General features: G+C 41.3%; 1 protein-coding gene across 12 annotated transcripts in view; it reads left to right on the plus strand.

The window, feature by feature from the left end:
* Positions 1-18,295, plus strand: part of PALS1 (protein associated with LIN7 1, MAGUK family member) — a 146,348-nt gene that overhangs the window by 81,417 nt on the left and 46,636 nt on the right. For 9 of the 12 annotated variants that reach the window (XM_037900262.2, XM_037900259.2, XM_037900258.2 and 6 more), the window contains one exon: positions 8,861-9,069. In XM_037900262.2, the coding sequence (XP_037756190.1) occupies positions 8,861-9,069 (209 nt within the window). Of the gene's footprint in view, positions 1-8,668; positions 8,755-8,860; positions 9,070-18,295 lie in introns of all 12 variants that reach the window. The other 3 variants (XM_037900263.2, XM_043549656.1, XM_043549658.1) reach the window with 2 other exon arrangements.

An 18,295-nucleotide genomic window follows, 5' to 3' on the forward strand; every position in this document is an offset into this window, starting at 1 on the left:
AGGAGACAGAAGATCAATTGTTCATTCAGTTGGATATCAAGAGCAGAAATTGCTATTTCTTTGAGATGCAGACAGGATTTAATTGTAGTGATTTTAGACTGGTGTAGCAATTTGCAGTTTCTGCTTGGAGAAAGGGAAATTAGCTTTAAACTATTTGGATGTTTTTGTCAGAAATGCACATCCATTGGAAGTTATCCCTTATGTAATGTGCTATGGATTTGGAAGCATTTCTTTATTGCAATACAATGGCAATTTGAATATCTGCCAGTCAGTAACCACATATAATAGGAAGAGGCCTATAGTTTCTGTTAGGAAAGTGACAGTCCCACGTAGTACAGTAACTCCTCACTTAACGTTGTAGTTGTGTTCCTGAAAAATGCGACACTAAGTGAAACTATGTTAAGCGAATCCAGCTTCCCCATAAGAATGAATGTAAATGGGGGGGGGGGGGGTTAGGTTCCAGGGGAAAAAAAATTTTGCCATACACTACAGTACAGTACTGTAGTTGGGAAGTACCCCGCCTTACCCCACACAGGCACAGCTCACTGGCACTGGAGACAATGAGGCAGGCAAGGAGGCTGAAGGTGCTGCAGGCTAGGAGAAGCACGTTGCACAGCAGCAGCTTCCCCTACTCTGCAAGCAATGGGGGGGCTCAACCCTCGGCCCGCCCACTCCACTCCTTCCCCCAAGCCCCCACCTTTAATCCCCTTCTTCTTCCTCCCCTCCTCCCCCTTTACTCCGCATGCCACGTCCTCACTCCTCTTCCCCCCCCTCCACCTCCTGCCCGCAGCAATCAGCTGGCTTGCAGCGTTCAGGATGGAGGGGGGAGGAGCGAGTACATGGCCGGCAGGCTCCCCCTGCCTCCTGAACACCACAAGCCAGCTGATTGCTGTGGGCAGGAGGCGGGGGCGGGAGGGGTGGGCATGCTGCGTCCTTGCTCCTGCCCACGGCAATCAGGAGTGGGGAGGAGCGAGGACTCGGCATGCAGCCTTCCCCCGCCCTCCTCCCCACCCCAGCTAGCACAGCTGTATCGTGGAGGAGGAATACTCTGATTATAATGCAGCGGGGACAAGAGCAGGACCAGCAGGAAAGGAAAGGAAAAGAAAAGTAGACTGCAACTGGAACTGGGGGGACAGGGAGGAGAAGAGATACAGTAACTGAGTTGCAAGGGAGAGACTGGGACTGGCTAGGAAGGAGACTGAGAGCTGGGTGGTAGTTGAAGGCAGGCTGCAACTCATTGGGCTAGGAGACTAGAACTGGGAGCTTGGGGGAAAGGGGAAGCTCGGACTGAGGTTGAGCAATAGGCTGGGAGCTGGTGAGAGAAATGGGAAGGGTCATACTAAGATTGGATGAAGAGTTGGGATAGAACTGGTATTCGGTGGGCAGAGAGACTGGGACAGGAAGGCGTGAAGGACTGAGATTGGATGAGGAGCCCAGTGAAGGGAGAGGGACTGGAAACCAACCAGTGGGGGGGAGGGGAGGAGAGAGATCAGATGAGGCTCTAGGAGGAGGAATCTGGGGGCAAGGAGACTGGGGGACAAGAAGTTGGAGTGGGAGGGAGGGGACTGGGAGCCAGGGGAATTTGGACTTCGACAGCTAGGCTGGAGGGGGAATAAACTGTCTGTCTGGGCTAGGGGTACTGGGACTATGATGAACCTGTGGAGGAGTGGCGATTGGGACTGGGACAAGGATCTGGGGAGGAAAAGAGAGAGAACTAGGACCCATTAGAGGAAATGGAGCAGAGGGGTCAGGGTTGGAGGAAACAGGCAGAAGAGTTTGTGCCCACAAGAGCACACTTGCTTCCAGTGGCTGGAATGGAGCCCAAGTATCCTAAGTCTCACTTTCTTCTGCTGTCATCAAATGTTTGTGAAGTCCTCTGTTTAAGTGTGTCTCATCTCATTCTAGCGCTTGTCCACTGGAGCAGTGTTTGTCAAAGACCAGTCCATGGACTAGCGGAGGCAGCAAGCCAGTCCCTGGTATCAAAAAGGTTGAGATACTCACTAGAGCACTAGGATATCATAGTGATAAGTGCTCTAGAAAAGCAGGGTTTGAATAGTGTTCAGTAAATAAGGCCTAGGACCAGACATTGAACAGAATAGAACAAAATACTGATTAGTTGCTCATTAATTGAGCACAGTCTTGTGCACTGAAAGAGGTGGGGTCTTGTGGAAAATAGTGTGATCATATCATTAAAGACTATCAGAATGCACACATACAAAGGGGCTGAATCAAGGTTGCACAGGCAACTGTTTCATCCTAATTTGAAGGAATGACAACATGTTAGTAGTTGCATATGGTTAATACCCAGTTTAGGATGACATTGAGGTCACGGGTCAAATCTGAGGTGCTAGTGGAACTACTACTATTACTACTGTTCTACTACGGGAACAAAGGGTATGAATAAATGGTAAATTTTCAGAATGGAGAGGGGTAACTAGTGGTGTTCCCCAAGGCTCAGTCTTAGGACCAGTCCTATTCAACTTATTCATAAATGATCTGGAGAAAGGGGTAAACAGTGAGGTGGCAAAGTTTGCAGGTGATACTAAACTGCTCAAGATAGATAAGATCAAAGCAGACTGTGAAGAACTTCAAAAAGATCTCACAAACTAAGGGATTGGGCAACAAAATGGCAAATGAAATTTAATGTGGATTAATGTAAAGTAATACACATTGGAAAAATTAACCCCAACTATACATACAATATGATGAGGGCTAATTTAGCTACAACTAATCAGGAGAAAGATCTTGGAGTCATCGTGGATAGTTCTCTGAAGACGTCCACTTAGTGTGCAGCGGCAGTCAAAAAAGCAAATGGGATGTTAGGAATCATTAAAAAAGGGATAGAGAATAAGATGGAGAATATCTTACTGCCCTTATATAAATACATGGTACGCCCACGTCTTGAATACTGCGTACAGATGTGGTCCCCTCATCTCAAAAAAAGATACACTGGCATTGAAAAAGGTTTCAGAAAAGGGCAACTAAAATGATTAGGGGTTTGGAACGGGTCTCATATGAGGAGAGATTAAAGAGGCTGGGACTTTTCAGCTTGGAAAAGAGGTGACTAAGGGGAGGGATATGATAGAGGTATATAAAATCATGAATGGTATGGAGAAAGTGAATAAGGAAAAGTTATTTACTTGTTCCCATAATATAAGAACTAGGGGCTACCAAATGAAATTAATGGGCAGCAAGTTTAAAACAAGTAAAAAGGAAGTTCTTCACTCAGTGCACAATAAACCTGTGGAACTCCTTGCCTGAGAAGGTTGTGAAGGCTAGGACTATAACAGGGTTTAAAAGAAAACTGGATAAATTCATGGAGGTTAAGTCCATGAATGGCTATCAGCCAGGATGGGTAGGAATGGTGTCCCTAGCCTCTGTTTGTCAGAGGTTGGAGATGGATGGCAGGAGAGAGATCACTTGATCATTACCTGTTAGATTCACTCCCTCTGGGGCACCTGGCATTGGCCACTGTTGGTAGACAGGATACTGGGTTGGATGGACCTTTGGTCTGACCCAATATGGCCATTCTTATGTTTTTATGTACTGCAAATCTAAGGAAAACTGCATTTCAGATTAAATTGTGTGACCTTTAACTCTGTAATAGTCAGAGGAACCACTAATACAGCTAGAATCTCCAAGTTGTAATATAATGGAGAAGACAAGAAAGTAACCCACAAAAAGGCTCTACAACAATTATGCTGTCCTTTCCTAGGGCTTTAACTTGTATGCATGTCCTTTTCCCCCACATTCTGGATTCATCTAAGAACTGACAGTTTTGCTGAACTTCAAAATAAGACTGTCTCATTTTGAAAGCTGTCTCCCCTGTTTAGCTTAGTGGGTGAAGAAAAAGCTAGTTTAAGAATACATTTAAAAAAAAATCAAATATGATGGGGGAGTGTGGGAGTCCATTATGAGCAGTTCAGCTCTTTTGTTGAAAACATATTGAATGCCTTCCTTTCAGAGGCCATCATGCTAATTTTAATAATAAACAGCTTCAGTTGCCATGAGGTTCATAGTCAATGATTTTTTAAAAAAGGAATTAGATGTGTTTAAAACTACAGCAACAGTTCTCAAACTTTGAGCAACCTGAGGACCCCCATTTTTATTTAAATTTTTTTACGGCCCCCCAAGCTGCCCACTCACCCCCAGGCCCCACACCCACTTCACTCTTTCCCCCAGCCCCGCTCCACCCCTGCCCCACCTCTTCCCTCCCTCAAGCGCACCCTGTCCCCGCTGCTCCCCCTCCTTCCCATTGCCTCCTGCATGCCGCTGAACAGCTGCTCCCCCGCATGCAGAAGACACTGGGAGGGAGGGGAAGGAGTTGATCAGGGGTCTGCAGATCCCAGTTTGAGAAACGCTGAACGACAGTATTACTTCATATCTGGTAATCTGCTAAGAATGCTACGTTATGCTGCTTGGCTTCTTCCTGTCTCAACCCTTGTTGTCCAGGAGTGGGTCACTATCATAAAAAGAAAAGGAGTACTTGTGGCACCTTAGAGACTAACCAATTTATTTGAGCATGAGCTTTCGTGAGCTACAGCTCACTTCACTTCACATCCGATGAAGTGAGCTGTAGCTCACGAAAGCTCATGCTCAAATAAATTGGTTAGTCTCTAAGGTGCCACAAGTACTCCTTTTCTTTTTGCGAATACAGACTAACACGGCTGTTACTCTGAAACCGGTCACTATCATGTAATTCTTAAAGAAGTATTACCAAAATCCTTAAATGATCATTATGGCTGTTTTTCATCAGGGTTAATATAGAAGAAAATATTAAACTGTTATCACTCAGTGACTAAAAATCTACAGGAACAGTGGATCAGTATTTTACAGGCTTTTTAAAAACCCTAATGAAACTCTGAACAAGTGCTAGGCACAAATAGCAATGCTGGCCCAATTAATATAAACTGTCCTCATTTTCCATTGTTGAAAATAATTTGTTTTATACTCTAATACCTTTTAAGTGCCAGGTGACATACAGAGATTTAAGCAAGGGAATATATTTGGATTTTAACACTCTGATTAGAAAGCTCCATAGCTATTTCTTAACCCAGATGTCTAGGTACTGCAGAGGATTAATGAGAACTTGAGGTCCCAAAATAATACGAAATAAATTAATCTATTGACATAGAAGATTTGCATAGATTAGCAATACATGTCTCAGTTAATATTGTCGCTCCTATCCATATTGCACTTTTGAGGTATATGCAGTATGTAACCTGTATTTAATATAACAAATGACCGCTATTATTTCCTTTCCCTCCTTTTCTAATCTGCTAACATGTCAAACTGCAACAGGAATCCTCCCCTGCAGTTGCATATTTCTTTTCTCCTGCCAGATTTTTGATTAATACACATGTTACATAGTGCTCAGACCTCTTCCCTGCCATTTCTTAAACTAGCAGGAAAGGCTGCAACTTTTCTCATAAACGGGGAATAAAACAAGGAGTATTTGGGTTCAGAAATAGTCTTTGATATATAATGGACCTGCAGTATCCAAAAGAAGCCTCACTTTCTCTGTGAGTAGAGATGGTTTACCTTTCTTTAAGTAGTATTTCTTAACTTTTTTGTCTTAAGGAAAATATTTATAATTGAAAAATGTTCAAAGGTGGGAGTGGATGTAATAGACTGATCTCTCATTGGCGAAAGGTGGGGGAATGAACTGGAGCTTATTAGGTATACTGTACACAGATGTATCCCTTAATCTAGGATTCAGAAATATGAGTCTGGGAAAATATTAGTTTCCAGTGAGCTCATTATAGATTTTTATGTATATGACTGAAATACTTATTAATTGGGTAAATTGGGATGTACAGGCATCTATCTTTTAAAAGTCCCTGCCCTGTAGGAATACCTAATTCTACTCCCACTCCTCTTTTATCTTCCCATGAAGTCTCTCCCCATTTCCTTGCTTGTTCCCTGTTACTTTCATGTGTCTCAGAGACAGTATAGAACTCTGGCCTTTAACACATATGCACGATCAGGGCAAAATAACTGCCGAAGGAGGACAGTGTGATGGACACATGGGGTGCAAGACTTTGTAGGGGGTTAGGAAGAAAACGGGAGATGGAAACAGTCAACTGTTGGTGGATTGGATGGGGGAATGTAGAAGTAGCCAGGAAGTGGGCAGATGGGGGTACAGCTGTGGTCTGTATAGAGGGAGAATTTTTAGGTTTGTAAAGAGAAAAGGAACATTTAGAGAGAATAAATAGAAGTGGGAGGAAAAGTACATAATAGACAAGGAGAGTGAATGGAGAGTGGTGGAACGAAGTAAACTTGAAAGAGAAAACTATACAGTGTTTAGTTACATTTATTGTATTTTTCTGGTTAGTATCCCACTGGCAGAATGTGAGTCAGATTGCTGAATGTAATTAGGTGTGTAACCAGGCTAATTGGACAGGTATTTCTAAAAAATTGCATGCTGTAGCACCTGAATTTTTCACTTTTCTGTGAGAGTCCAAATGTTTTAGTTCATCAGAACCAGTCACCATTTTGGTGATCTACATCACTTGTTTTACAAGGGGTTTGCCATCTGATAGTGCTCTGTTGGTGAATATTCTTGCCAGCTGATCTGGATGGAAAAGTAAAGAACAAACTTTAGATACCACTGTGGGAATGGGGATCAGGAGCATGGTTTTTTACATAGCTGCATCTATAGCTTTCTGCTGAGACACTGATTACCTTAGGATACCTTATTCCAATATACATTTGGCCTTGTGTATGAAGGCCAGTATTACTGTAACCTGACTATACTCCATGGTATGTCTCACGGGATGAGACTGGACAGCTGGTGCTGGACTCCATTGCAGCTGCTGCAGCATACCCTTTCCCCCATTTCCCTGGTGGTAAAGGGGACACTAAGGTCGTGAAAAGGGATAAAATGGTGACTGTATAATCAGGGAGTCTTTGATCTGTGCTTTGCAAAAAGAAGTGCCCCTTCCTCCAGGGATCTGCCTTTGCCTATCCTAGACACTGCTCCTCAAGGTCCAAAGGTACAAAAGCGTGCCTCAGTTTCACACAGAGGACAGTTGCCTACATCTCCCCCAAAACACCTTCATCCAGGTCTACTGTCTCCATTCCATACTCAGTGTCACTCCATCTCCTTCCTCAGTGGTCTGGCTAAACAAAATAGACAATCATTGCAGCTCTACAAGACTTCAGAAGAGCTTTAGAAAAGCCACAAACTTAATTCCAACCCTTATGCAAGGCATTTCCCTGTTCTATCTTCCTCTAATGCTAGAATAACTCACCCCGTCTTGCCCAAAAATGTCTTACCTTGTTTCTAAACCCAGCTTTCCCAGGAAGCCCAACAGGTCCACTCTGGTTCTGTGATGGATAAACACTCTAAGCAGCACACAGTGCCAGATGCTTTCTATAGCCTACAAGAGAGACTTGAACCCAGAATCCTCATCAGAATTTATGATGAAAGGGGCCTTTAAAGCATTTAGAGAGAGCAGAAACTACCGCTTTAGAAAGATGATTGAGCAATGGGCACATCTTACAAGCAAAAAAATATATATGCATGCACACATTGATGCCCAAGACCCTACTTACCAGACTGGGATCTGCCCTTCAAAGATTTACCAGGAGCACCAAGAGATGTGAAGTTAGAAAACCCCAAGGATGAAGAAATGCATGAGGCAGAAGATGACCAATGGGGAATAGTCAGAAATTCCCTGATCCTCAATCTCAAAAGAGGGAAGGCTTCTCTCACAGAGGCTTTTATAGTCTTAATCTGCCTTCATGTGGTTCAAATACTGTTCAGATCACCCGTAGTTTAATTTGTGTTCAATATAGAATACTGCATTGTCACCTTCTTATTTATCCTTCTTCCAGCTTCAGTCCTCAGCTGCCTGCTAGAGAAAGTTGTTCTACTGGATTGGTTCCATTTTCTTTTGTAACACAGCTAATTAACTTTTTATAGTCACTCAAAATGAAAACATTAAGATTAGTTTTAAATACTGTATATTGAAATACCACACTCTTGCAACAGTCCTAAAATTCTACTTTCTGCTAAGAAATCTAAGCCTTTTAAACTCTCCCCAAAAAGCAAATTTAGTAAAGTATAAAAATGCAATGCTAAAAGTTATTAAACCCTATTAAAATGTATGTCCCAAGTAGAATTCACAACCTGGTAGGTAAAGCAATTTGTAGTCTGAATTTTCCTATTCTGACACACTAAAAACGTACAGAATTCAGTATGGTAAGAGGATTATTTTGTGCTTCTTCCTCTTCCCCTTGTCTTCAAACCTTTAAGTTCAGAATTGCTCCATATAATTTTTAATTTTGCTCCTGTCAGAAACACTCTGTAAAGAGGAAATGGCACAAATGTACCTAATACAAAAGTAAAGCTTTTAATGCAAATATTGTAAATGTGTGAAGAAGATTGTATTTGAAATAGGGTTCTCTATTTATAAATATTCAATAAAGCATCTAGATTACTTTAGCAAAGCTGCTAACTTTTTCATATCGTAAAAGAGGGAATATTTTACAATCTGTTATTAATGGGTTTTGATTATCAAACCCTTTCATAGCAACCCATTATTTTGGAGAAGTTAAAGAATGTGAGGAATGAATTGCTGCTGCGATCTGGAACTTATCTGCAAAGATTTTAATCAGCTTTTTTATTGCTCCTAATTACATTGATTTTTTTCCTTTTCTTTAGTTATGATCTGCTCTTCAGTGTGAAGTTTATTATTAGTGGACTAAATAATGAACAGTTGTGCATGCATCATTGCTCATTCAGTCAAGGTTGAACTGCTATCTTTTGTACAAATCTTAAAAGTTTAGAATGTGCATAACAAAATAAGCTTAACCTAACTCTCACATCTTTTTTTTTTCCCCCTCCCCCGTCCAGAAGTGGAGGAGCTGTTAGCTTCTCTTAAGTATATCCAACACACTTTGGTAGACCCCCAGAGCCAAGAGGATATCTCACTCATTTTACAACTTGTCCAAAATACTGATTTTCAGAATGCATTTAAGATACACAATGCTGTCACAGTGCACATGAACAAAGCCAGCCCTCCATATCCTCTTATCTCCAATGCACAGGAGCTAGCACAAGAGGTATGTATAGTATACATCTCAATGCTATATTTTGTAACTTGTAATTTGTATAATTAGAAATATATTCAGTTTTATCTGTGTATATCAAGCTTGTCTGAGTTATTAATAATCAAAGTTGAATTAAAATGGATCTTACTATATGAATAGTCACTGATTACTGCATCCACTTTTTCCAGAATTAAGCATTATATCCAGGAATGAAATAACTTTCAATTTTGGGTTAATAGCTCAGTTTTTCGTAGTAAGAAATTTAACAGCAAAAAAAAGTACAGTACTTAAGTGCAAAATATTACACCCTTTAAGTGCAATGAAAGAAAGGGTGCTACAGTAATAATGGGAACATTTTTCATAGCTCTTCATATCCAGTATCTGTAGATATTGTTCACTTACAATGGATTTGGCATTCTTCTGAGTTTTGAACAGTACTTCAGGGATACCCCTGAAAATGAATCGAAATGAAATCCATGAAGGAAGTAAACTTAACCATATTTAAAGTTCTTCGACTGTTTGAATCTTTAGGTCTTTGCATTTTGGGACTAAAGATTCTGTTGTATATAACTCAGTAGTTCAGTGTTGCTTGGCCATCTGGATTGGTGATATCGTCTATGCCAGTAGTTCCCAAACGTGTTCTGCCGCTTATGCAGGGAAAGCCCCTGGCGAGCTGGGCGGGTTTGTTTACCTGCCACGTCCGCAGGTTTGGCCGATCGCAGCTCCCAGTGGCTGAGGTTTGCTGCTCCAGGCCAATGGGAGCTGCTGGAAGCGGCGGCCAGTATGTCCCTTGGCCCGCGCCACTTCCAGCAGCTCCCTTTGGCTTGGAGCAGCAAACCGCAGCCACTGGGAGCTGCGATCGGCCGAACCTGCAGACGCGGCAGGTAAACAAACCGGCCCGGCCCGCCAGGGGCTTTCCCTGCACAAGCAGCAGAACAAGTTTGGGAACCACTGGTCTATGCCTACCTTAACTACTGATTTAAAAGTGCCGCTTAAAATCAGACCGATTATTTTATCCTAATGGATCCCAGGTGACACAGGAGAAATGGATTTGCAGAGTTCCTATGGCTATCAGTCACCAAATAGCTTTCATTTCAAGGCATGGTCAGAAAGAGAGGCTTCCTGAAAACTCAGTTGAAAACTGCTTAGACTCCTAATCTAGTTTAAGAATGTAGGAGAGAGTTGAATTATCCCTATGCTAAAAGCCCAGTACATAAATTTAAAAGGGGTGGTATGTATACTTGTTCCCCACTTCTCCTTTAGATCTTGGGGTTGCCAGGGACCAGTTCAGCCCCAAGCGCAGGTTAGAGCAGTTTGTTCCCCTCCCTCACCTTCTGATCCTGTAGTGATCAGGGAATAGTCAAGACATAAAACTTTACTGGTCATATCCCTTCCCATCCCTGGAATACCCCCCAGGTGTCCCAAAAGACTCCGTGCCAAGGTCTTTGCCAATTCTGCGACCTCCTGTTCTGGGCAAAGGACAAAAGAAATATTATACAGAATAAGATTGAATTTATTGTGCTTTGAGAGAATAGAATATATTACATTCATTTGTTAGAAGTCCTTGCATTTAATGAAATATTTTTGGCTGTCATTAAGGGGCCTCATTGAGCAGAAATGATTTTTGCTAGCAGGATTTGTTAAAGGTCAGAACCAACAGACTGGAAAAATGCATATTTAGCCAATAAATGAATACTGCAATTGAGTGCAAGAAACTTCCAATTCAGATCACACTAAAGTAATTTAAATTTTGAGAGCCATGTACCCCGGTCACCATTTTCACTGAGTCGTGCCATTTAGGGACAAGTGAGCACCTGATATTTCTTTGGGATTTTTTTAAAGTGACACTCAAACTGCACTTGAACAGGAGTCTAGTGTAATTTTTTTAGACGTTTTCTAGTTTTAGAAATCATATAATCATAGAATTATAGGACTGGAAGGGACCTTGAGAGGTCATCTAGTTCAGTCCCCTGCTAGCAGGATTTGTTAAAGGTCAGATAGACCCAGCAGACTGGAAAAATGCAGATTTTCATTCCTTCTCTTCTTCCCCCCGTTAATGCAATTAACTACAACTTTTGGGTGTGAATCTTTCCCTCTTGGCCGCAGGTGAATTACTTGCATTTTTTGAGAGTATGAGGAAGAATATAGGATATTCATATTTTTTTGTTCACACATAATTTGAACACAGACTTTAAACCATTTTAGTCATAAAGATATGGCTAGTCTTTTAGGAGCTGTTTAGTAATTTTCTTTCTCTTCCCCACCCTTTGACTTAGCTTTACAGCATGGATGCTGGTTTGATCTCCCTCCTTTAATGTCTGTGTCTTCACTGCCTGATAACTGGGTACAAGCAGCTTTAGCATCCAGGTCCCCCCCTTTCTCTGTAAGAGCCTGGGTTGTTGAGGGAAAGCTAAATATCCTTATCCATAAGCACCACCAAATAGGCCTCAGCATCATAAGCTGTGGGAGACAGTGCTAGAAGATGAGTGGAAAACCATTTTCCAGAAGAAAGTGGAGAAGGTGCCTGACTTTGGGGATCTCTTCCAAATATTAATTGCAGGACAAATATGCCTGCAATTCCAACTAAGCAGACACATAGAAGCCAGTATTTGTGGTGATATGCAACAGCCTGTGGATTTGTCCATAGGCAAGAAACGTGTCCTCAAATTGAGTTTCCTGTTCTTCCTTTCAAGGAATCCAGACTGTTTGTAGATATTCTTTATTCAGCCCTTAGTGCAGTTTCTGGGAAGAAAACCTCCTTTCCAGTTCTTGTTTTACTGTCCTGCAATCCAAAACCTTCTTCCACATCCTTAATAAGAGAGTCACAGAGCCCTCTAAATGCAGGAAAACTTGTGTAGGCTCACCCTTCAAAATGCCATTCTCCCACTTCCCTCCTTCCCAGTTTTAAATCCAACTTGAAACCTTTCAGGACCAAAAAAAACTGGGCAGAGCCAGTTCTGATTCTTTTTGGAGTGGGAGAAGAACATAAATGTGCAACTCCATTGTTCTGGAGGGTTAGGTTTTTGTATAACAGAAGGAGGTTGCAATTTATAGAGTTCTAGCTGCACAGCTTCGAATTGTAGCAGCTGTGTGTGAATGTGCATTTTTTTTATTAAAAGAAAACACGCACAGGCAAGTAAAAAAACAAAACTTATTAATTCATTGTTAAAGTTACAAATTTTAAATGGAAAAAAATCAAGAAATTGCTCTGGCACTCCGATTTCATCTGCCACGTTGTACATATTTTGGATTACTCTTCAAGCAGTTGAACGTATATTTTAACATACAGTATAGACAATATGGGTGAACTAAAATTGCTGTACGAACTTTGTTCGTGCTTCTTCGTCCTTATTTTAAATTTGCAATCCTTAAAGAGTTGTAATGAATTATTGGCTTTATCTTTTAAAACATTTTAGAATTTTTTACATAACTGTACTATGCTAGTTTAGCAATTCAGCTGGAGTGTTTGTGGGAGAAAATGTGTAACTGATAAGCGGTCAGCAAAAGCTTGTGATTTATCTATTTTTTTTAAGCACTTTAATTTAATTAAAAGGCTGAGTAAAGCATGCAGGCTTAAGGAATTTATCTGGAGATTAACTCCCTAAACTAATTTGGTGCACTCTGACTCTTGAATAAAAATAGTGTTAAACATCAAATGTCATTACATTGGTTTAAAAGTCAGTTAAACTTGAAAAAAATGGGGCCAGGATTAGAGGAACATGATCTAAATGTTGATGCTGTAACAGCGTTTGATACAGCATTCAGTACAGTTTATAATTTTTGGCATAGAAGAGCATCTAAAAGCACATTAGCAAGAACTGTCTCTCTAAACCTGGACTAGTTAAACTTAATTTGATCCTGCTTACACGGAATGAATTCTAAATGCTTCACAATGAAAAGTTTTAATTTTTTTTGCAAGACCAGATGTATGTAAATAATGAAATTAGACCATTTTTAATGGGCTTAACTGAACACTTACTACTGTACTTATGTATAGGGCTCCTTGTTTGTCATGGAGGTCGCAGAAGTCAGATTCTATGACTTTCCGCTATCTTTGTGACTTCTGCGGGGGCGAGTGTGGCTGACTCCAGGGCCGCCCAAGCAGCTGTGTCTGGGACCACCTGTTCAGGTAGCCCCAGGGACAGCCACACTGGCCGCTGCTGGGGCGGCCCCAGGCAGCTGGCCCTGGGAATCATCTGAGCAGTTGTCCCAGGGTGGCTGGTGTGGCCGCTGCCATTGGCCCCCAGCACTGGTTTCCGGGTGCCCGGAGTAGCCACTTCCCCAGGTGGCCCCTGGTGGCGGTGGTGCCCGGGCAGTGACCCCGTTAAGATTTAGTTAGGCATATTTATATTATGTCCTGGACAGGTCATGGGCTGTGAATTTTTGTTTATTGCCCATGACCTGTCCATGACTTTTACTAAAAATACCGGTAACTAAATCATAGCCTTACTTAAGTAATATAAAAATGCACACATCCTATATTAAATAAGATTACATTAATATAGAAGTTAATATTAAAACTGAGTTGCTGGTTCTGTTATAAATAGGGCCCTATCAAATTCATGGTCTGTTTTGGTCAATTTCACAATCATAGGATTTTAAAAATTTCATTTCAGCTATTTAAATCTGAAATTTCAGTGTTGTAATTGTAGGGGTCCTGACCCAAAAAGGAGTTGGGCCGGCACGGTTTGCAAGGTTCTTGTAGGTGGGGTTGCGGTACTGCTGTCCTTTGCGCTGCTACTGGCGACGGAGCTGCCATCAGAGCTGGGTGGCCGCAGAGTGGCTGCTCCTGGCCAGGAGTCCAGCTCTGAAGACAGAGCTGCTGCCAGCAACAGCGCAGAAGTAAGGATGGCATGGTATGTTATTGCCACCTTTACTTCTGCGTTGCTGCCTTCAGAGCTGGGCCCTAGGTCAGCAGTCACCACTCTCTGGCCGCCCAGTTCTTAAGGCAGCAGTGGAGAAGTAAGGGTGGCATGGTGTTGTATTGCCACTCTTACCCTACTAGCAGCAGTGCAGAAGTGCCGCCTTCAGAGCTGGGCATTCAGCCAACAGCCCCGGCTCTCCGGCTGCCCAGCTCTGAAGGAAGAGCAGAAGTAAGGGTGGCAATCTTGCGACCCCTTAATATGACCTTGCAACCCCCCTGCAACTCCTTTTCGGGTCAGGACCTGCAGTTTGAGAAACACTGGTCTCCCCTGTAAAATTTGTTTAGTATAGGGTGGAAGCACACAAAAGACCAGATTTCACTGTCCGTTATAAACTGTTCTTCAGATGACTCTCAAATTGTGGTATGTAATTTGGCATGCACATTCATGGCTCTGATGCAACTATTTGAGCTAAAATTAGATGTTTTGGTATTGTTTTACATTTTCAAATTAATATCTTATAAACAAAACTTAATCTTTTTGGTAGAATTTGGTAGAATTTTTTTTAATATGGCAGACTTTTTGCAAAGCATTTATGGGGTAGAAGAATAATGTAGCAGATGGTGTGGATTTATTAACTACAAAACTAACCCACTGCAACAAAGAGGCCAGTATAAAGTTACTGTTGCCATGTGCGCACAATAGATCACTAAACAAGATAGAGAATAAAGCTATACACAGAAAAGATTACTTCAGAACTGGTGGAGACTCCTGTGGCTTTACCAATTTAAAAATAAGAGGCAGTGCAGACTAGTGCCTTTTGTTTTAATTCTAGCTCTGCCATTGACTTGGTCTCTCATTTTTGGCAAGTCAACTCTGATGCTGAATCACAGTTACCCCATTTGTGAACAGTTGTTCACATCTGCAGAAATTATTACAGACCATAGCATAGTAATCTGACACACTGTAAGATACACATGTTCTACATGCTATTATATCTGCCAGAATTAAATCTTCCCACAGATGTAATAAAGGTACTAAATATGTAGAGAGGAGAAATGTAGTATTTCACCTGAATACATAATGAAAGCATTTAAAGAACTATGAAACTATTCCAAATAGCAATCCAATTTGAATGAAGAAAAACACAATGAACGAAAAATGTCTCAATGGGCCAGGTTGGCAGGCATGGATACTTCAAAAAAGAAAAAGGGGGGCGGGAGGAAGAAATTTAATTTCTGACATTGCCTCCATAAAACCGCTGTGTAGGAATCATGGCCATAAACCCTTTTTGAAGCAGTAATGTCTGTGGGTCTTCATATGGGGCAACAGAATAAATAGCTTGCCCCAACTAATGGTCCCCATTTCTGATTTCTGCCAGATGTAGCAGCATAGAAACCTGTCCATTCCATTTACGCATCATGCAGTAGCTTAGGAAAAAGTCTCATACACTTTTTTGTTTGGTTTATTTAAGAATTTAATTATAGGTAGTTCTTTGTATTAGGTATTTTTTGTTTTTTTATAAATTCCTTAGATTTAGAGGAGATGTCAGATCCAACTCTTACAATGGATTTGATGACAAAGAAACATGGTTTCAAGAGGTGCACCTTTTGCCTCACTAAATCTCCAGCCTCTGACAAGCATTCAGAATGTTGTCAGGCACTGCTGAGGCAAGGAATTGATCTGTGTGCTCGTCCTTCTCCAAAGGGGTCCAAAAGGATTGACATATGAGGCTGCAGAATTTCTTAACGCAAAAACCTTCATCAGGCAAGGAAGAAATGGAGATCTCAAACAAGTACGGGTTCTGTGAAGTTGTTTGGGTGCAAAAATCTGTCGAGTCAAAATGGATGGAGAAGGGTTGCTCTCCGGAGAATACATCCTGTAAAGAAGGTTCCTCATGGCAACAGACTTTTGAAGATTCAAGCTCATCAGACAAAGCTGGCAGAAGTTCTTCTGGTTTCTGGCATCTCTAAGAAATCGTATGGCACTGACAGGAAGGAGTCTCATAGTACATCAACTGATGGATGTCACCAGGCCATAGTGCAGCTGACGTACCTCAAACCTCAGGGCACTGCAAAGAAGAAAAAAATATATATTCAGCTCTGAGCTGGGTCATTTCCATCCTTCTTGAGGTCTTTGTTAGATCCCCTTGGCTTGATCTCCCCAAAACACCTCAGTGGAGATGCTCTGAGGGTTCACCAGTGTTCTCAGTACCAAACTGCGATTACTTCCTTTTGGGCTCAGTGTCTCCTTGGCAGCTAGGAGCTGTGGGAATCTCTGTCCAGGGGCTTCTGCTTTGGTGCTAATGCATTTTTTTATTCTACTATGGGGATGTCAGCTTCATAGATTCCAAAGTCAGTAGGGACCGTTGTGATCATCTAGTTTGCCCTTCTGTATAACAGGCCATAGAACTTCCCCAAAATAATTCCTAGAGCATATATTTTAGAAAACATCCAATCTTGATTTAAAAATTGCCAGTAATGGAAACACCATCATGATCATAGGTAAATTATTCCAATAATATTTCCAATCAACACTGTAACCTTTATCAAACAAACTTGTAATCTCATAAAATAAGGATCTATTTTCCATAAATCTATGTTGATTAGCATTAATTATATTCTACTCCTTTAATTCTTTGTTATTCAAGTCAAATATCAGCTGCTGTATTACCTTGCCCTGGAATGATGACTGACAGGCCTGTAATTACTCAGGTCATCCTGTTTACCCTTTTAAAATATTGACGCACCAATAACTTCCGGTGTTCCAAGACTCACTGGAAACCAACATTCACTGTTCAGCGAACTCCTCAGCCAGCTCTTTTAAAACTTGGATGGAAGCTATTTGGACCTGCTGATTTTAAAATTTCTAACTTCAGTAGATGCTGTTCAATATTCCTCTGATATACTAGTAGAATGGAAAGTGTTATCATATGATATTACTACATCATCTATTTTTCCCCTCAAATACAGAACAGAAATATTAATTGAACATTTCTGCCATTTCCATGTAGTAATGAACCAATATCATTGTAGGGATTCTTTTTGAGCCTATTCTTGAAAAAACTCCTCCTTATTGTTCTTAACCCTGATGACCATAGAGTTCTCCTTGTGGCCCTTGGCTTCCCTTACCAGTTTTTTACAATTCCAGGCTTCTGATTTATATTCATTACTATCAATTTCTTCCTTTTGTTATATACTATTTTATTGTTTCTTTATAGCTGCCTTCACTTTCCTTCTAAACTAGGTCAGTTTTTTAACCAAGATGGCTTTCTTCCTTGATTTGTAGGCTTATGGCTTTTTGGAGATCTAGGAAAGTGTTTATAAACCATTCCAAATTATCATTTACATTTTTCTGATTAAATTCTTCCTCCCAGCTGATTTGGCTCATAATCTTAATCAGTTTTGTGAAATTATCCCTTTCAAAGTAGAGTCTCTGTCTCTCTCTCTATATATAAATAAATAAAATTACTGATCTGTACTTTATTCTGTTTGCACATTATGAATGGGATCAGGTCTTGTATGTAAGCTACCATTAATTTTTAGTTCTGTGATCAGTTCCTCTTTCTGACAAGATGTCTAATATAGAATTCCCCCATGTTGACTGCAACACTTGGAGTTAGGAAATTGTCCTCAGTAATAGTTAGACATTCCCAGGATGTTTTAGCATTGGCAACATCAGACCTCCAGCACGTCACTCAAATTGAAGTCCCCCATGATCACACAGCATTTCGCCCCGACACACACATTAAAGATAGGTAAATAAGGAGCCAGTCATCCTGTTCCAAAGTGTGATTTGGTGCTCTGTAGCGGATACCAACCAATACCCCATCTGGTGTTTTTGTTAGGACATTGATCCATAAGCATTCAGGATCATTTTCTTCCAAGTTATCAGTGACTGGGAAACAGGTAATGCCATTTTTGACATCATGTCACTCCCTCTTCTCTTTTGTCTACTTGATCCTTCCTGAATAGGTTATAACCATTTTTTTAACATTCCAGTCATGTGAGTCATACCTCCGCATTTTTCTGGTGGCCACGCTGTGCCCACTCTCGCCTGTCTCTAGATGTTGGAAAGCCACCCTGACCTCTTGTCTCTGGTGATTAAGAACAGCAAGGCCTCTCCGACTTCCTCTTCCTTTCTTCCTTGAAGCTGGGGCACAGATGTTCCTTGAACCTTGCTAACTAGGAACTCCTCACCTTCTCTGATTCTCAGTAATGTCTTTACTTGCCTCTCCAATCCAGTAATCTTTTCCTCCAGCATAGTGACCAACTTGCACTTCATGCACAGGAAATCTGTTCTGGCTTCAGGCAGGAAAGAAAACACGGCACATCCATTGCAGGTCACCACTACTGTTCCATCGCTGGCCATCTTGA

This window comes from Chelonia mydas, chromosome 6 (assembly GCF_015237465.2).
Source record: "Chelonia mydas isolate rCheMyd1 chromosome 6, rCheMyd1.pri.v2, whole genome shotgun sequence".
NCBI classification, from domain to species: Eukaryota; Metazoa; Chordata; order Testudines; family Cheloniidae; genus Chelonia; species Chelonia mydas.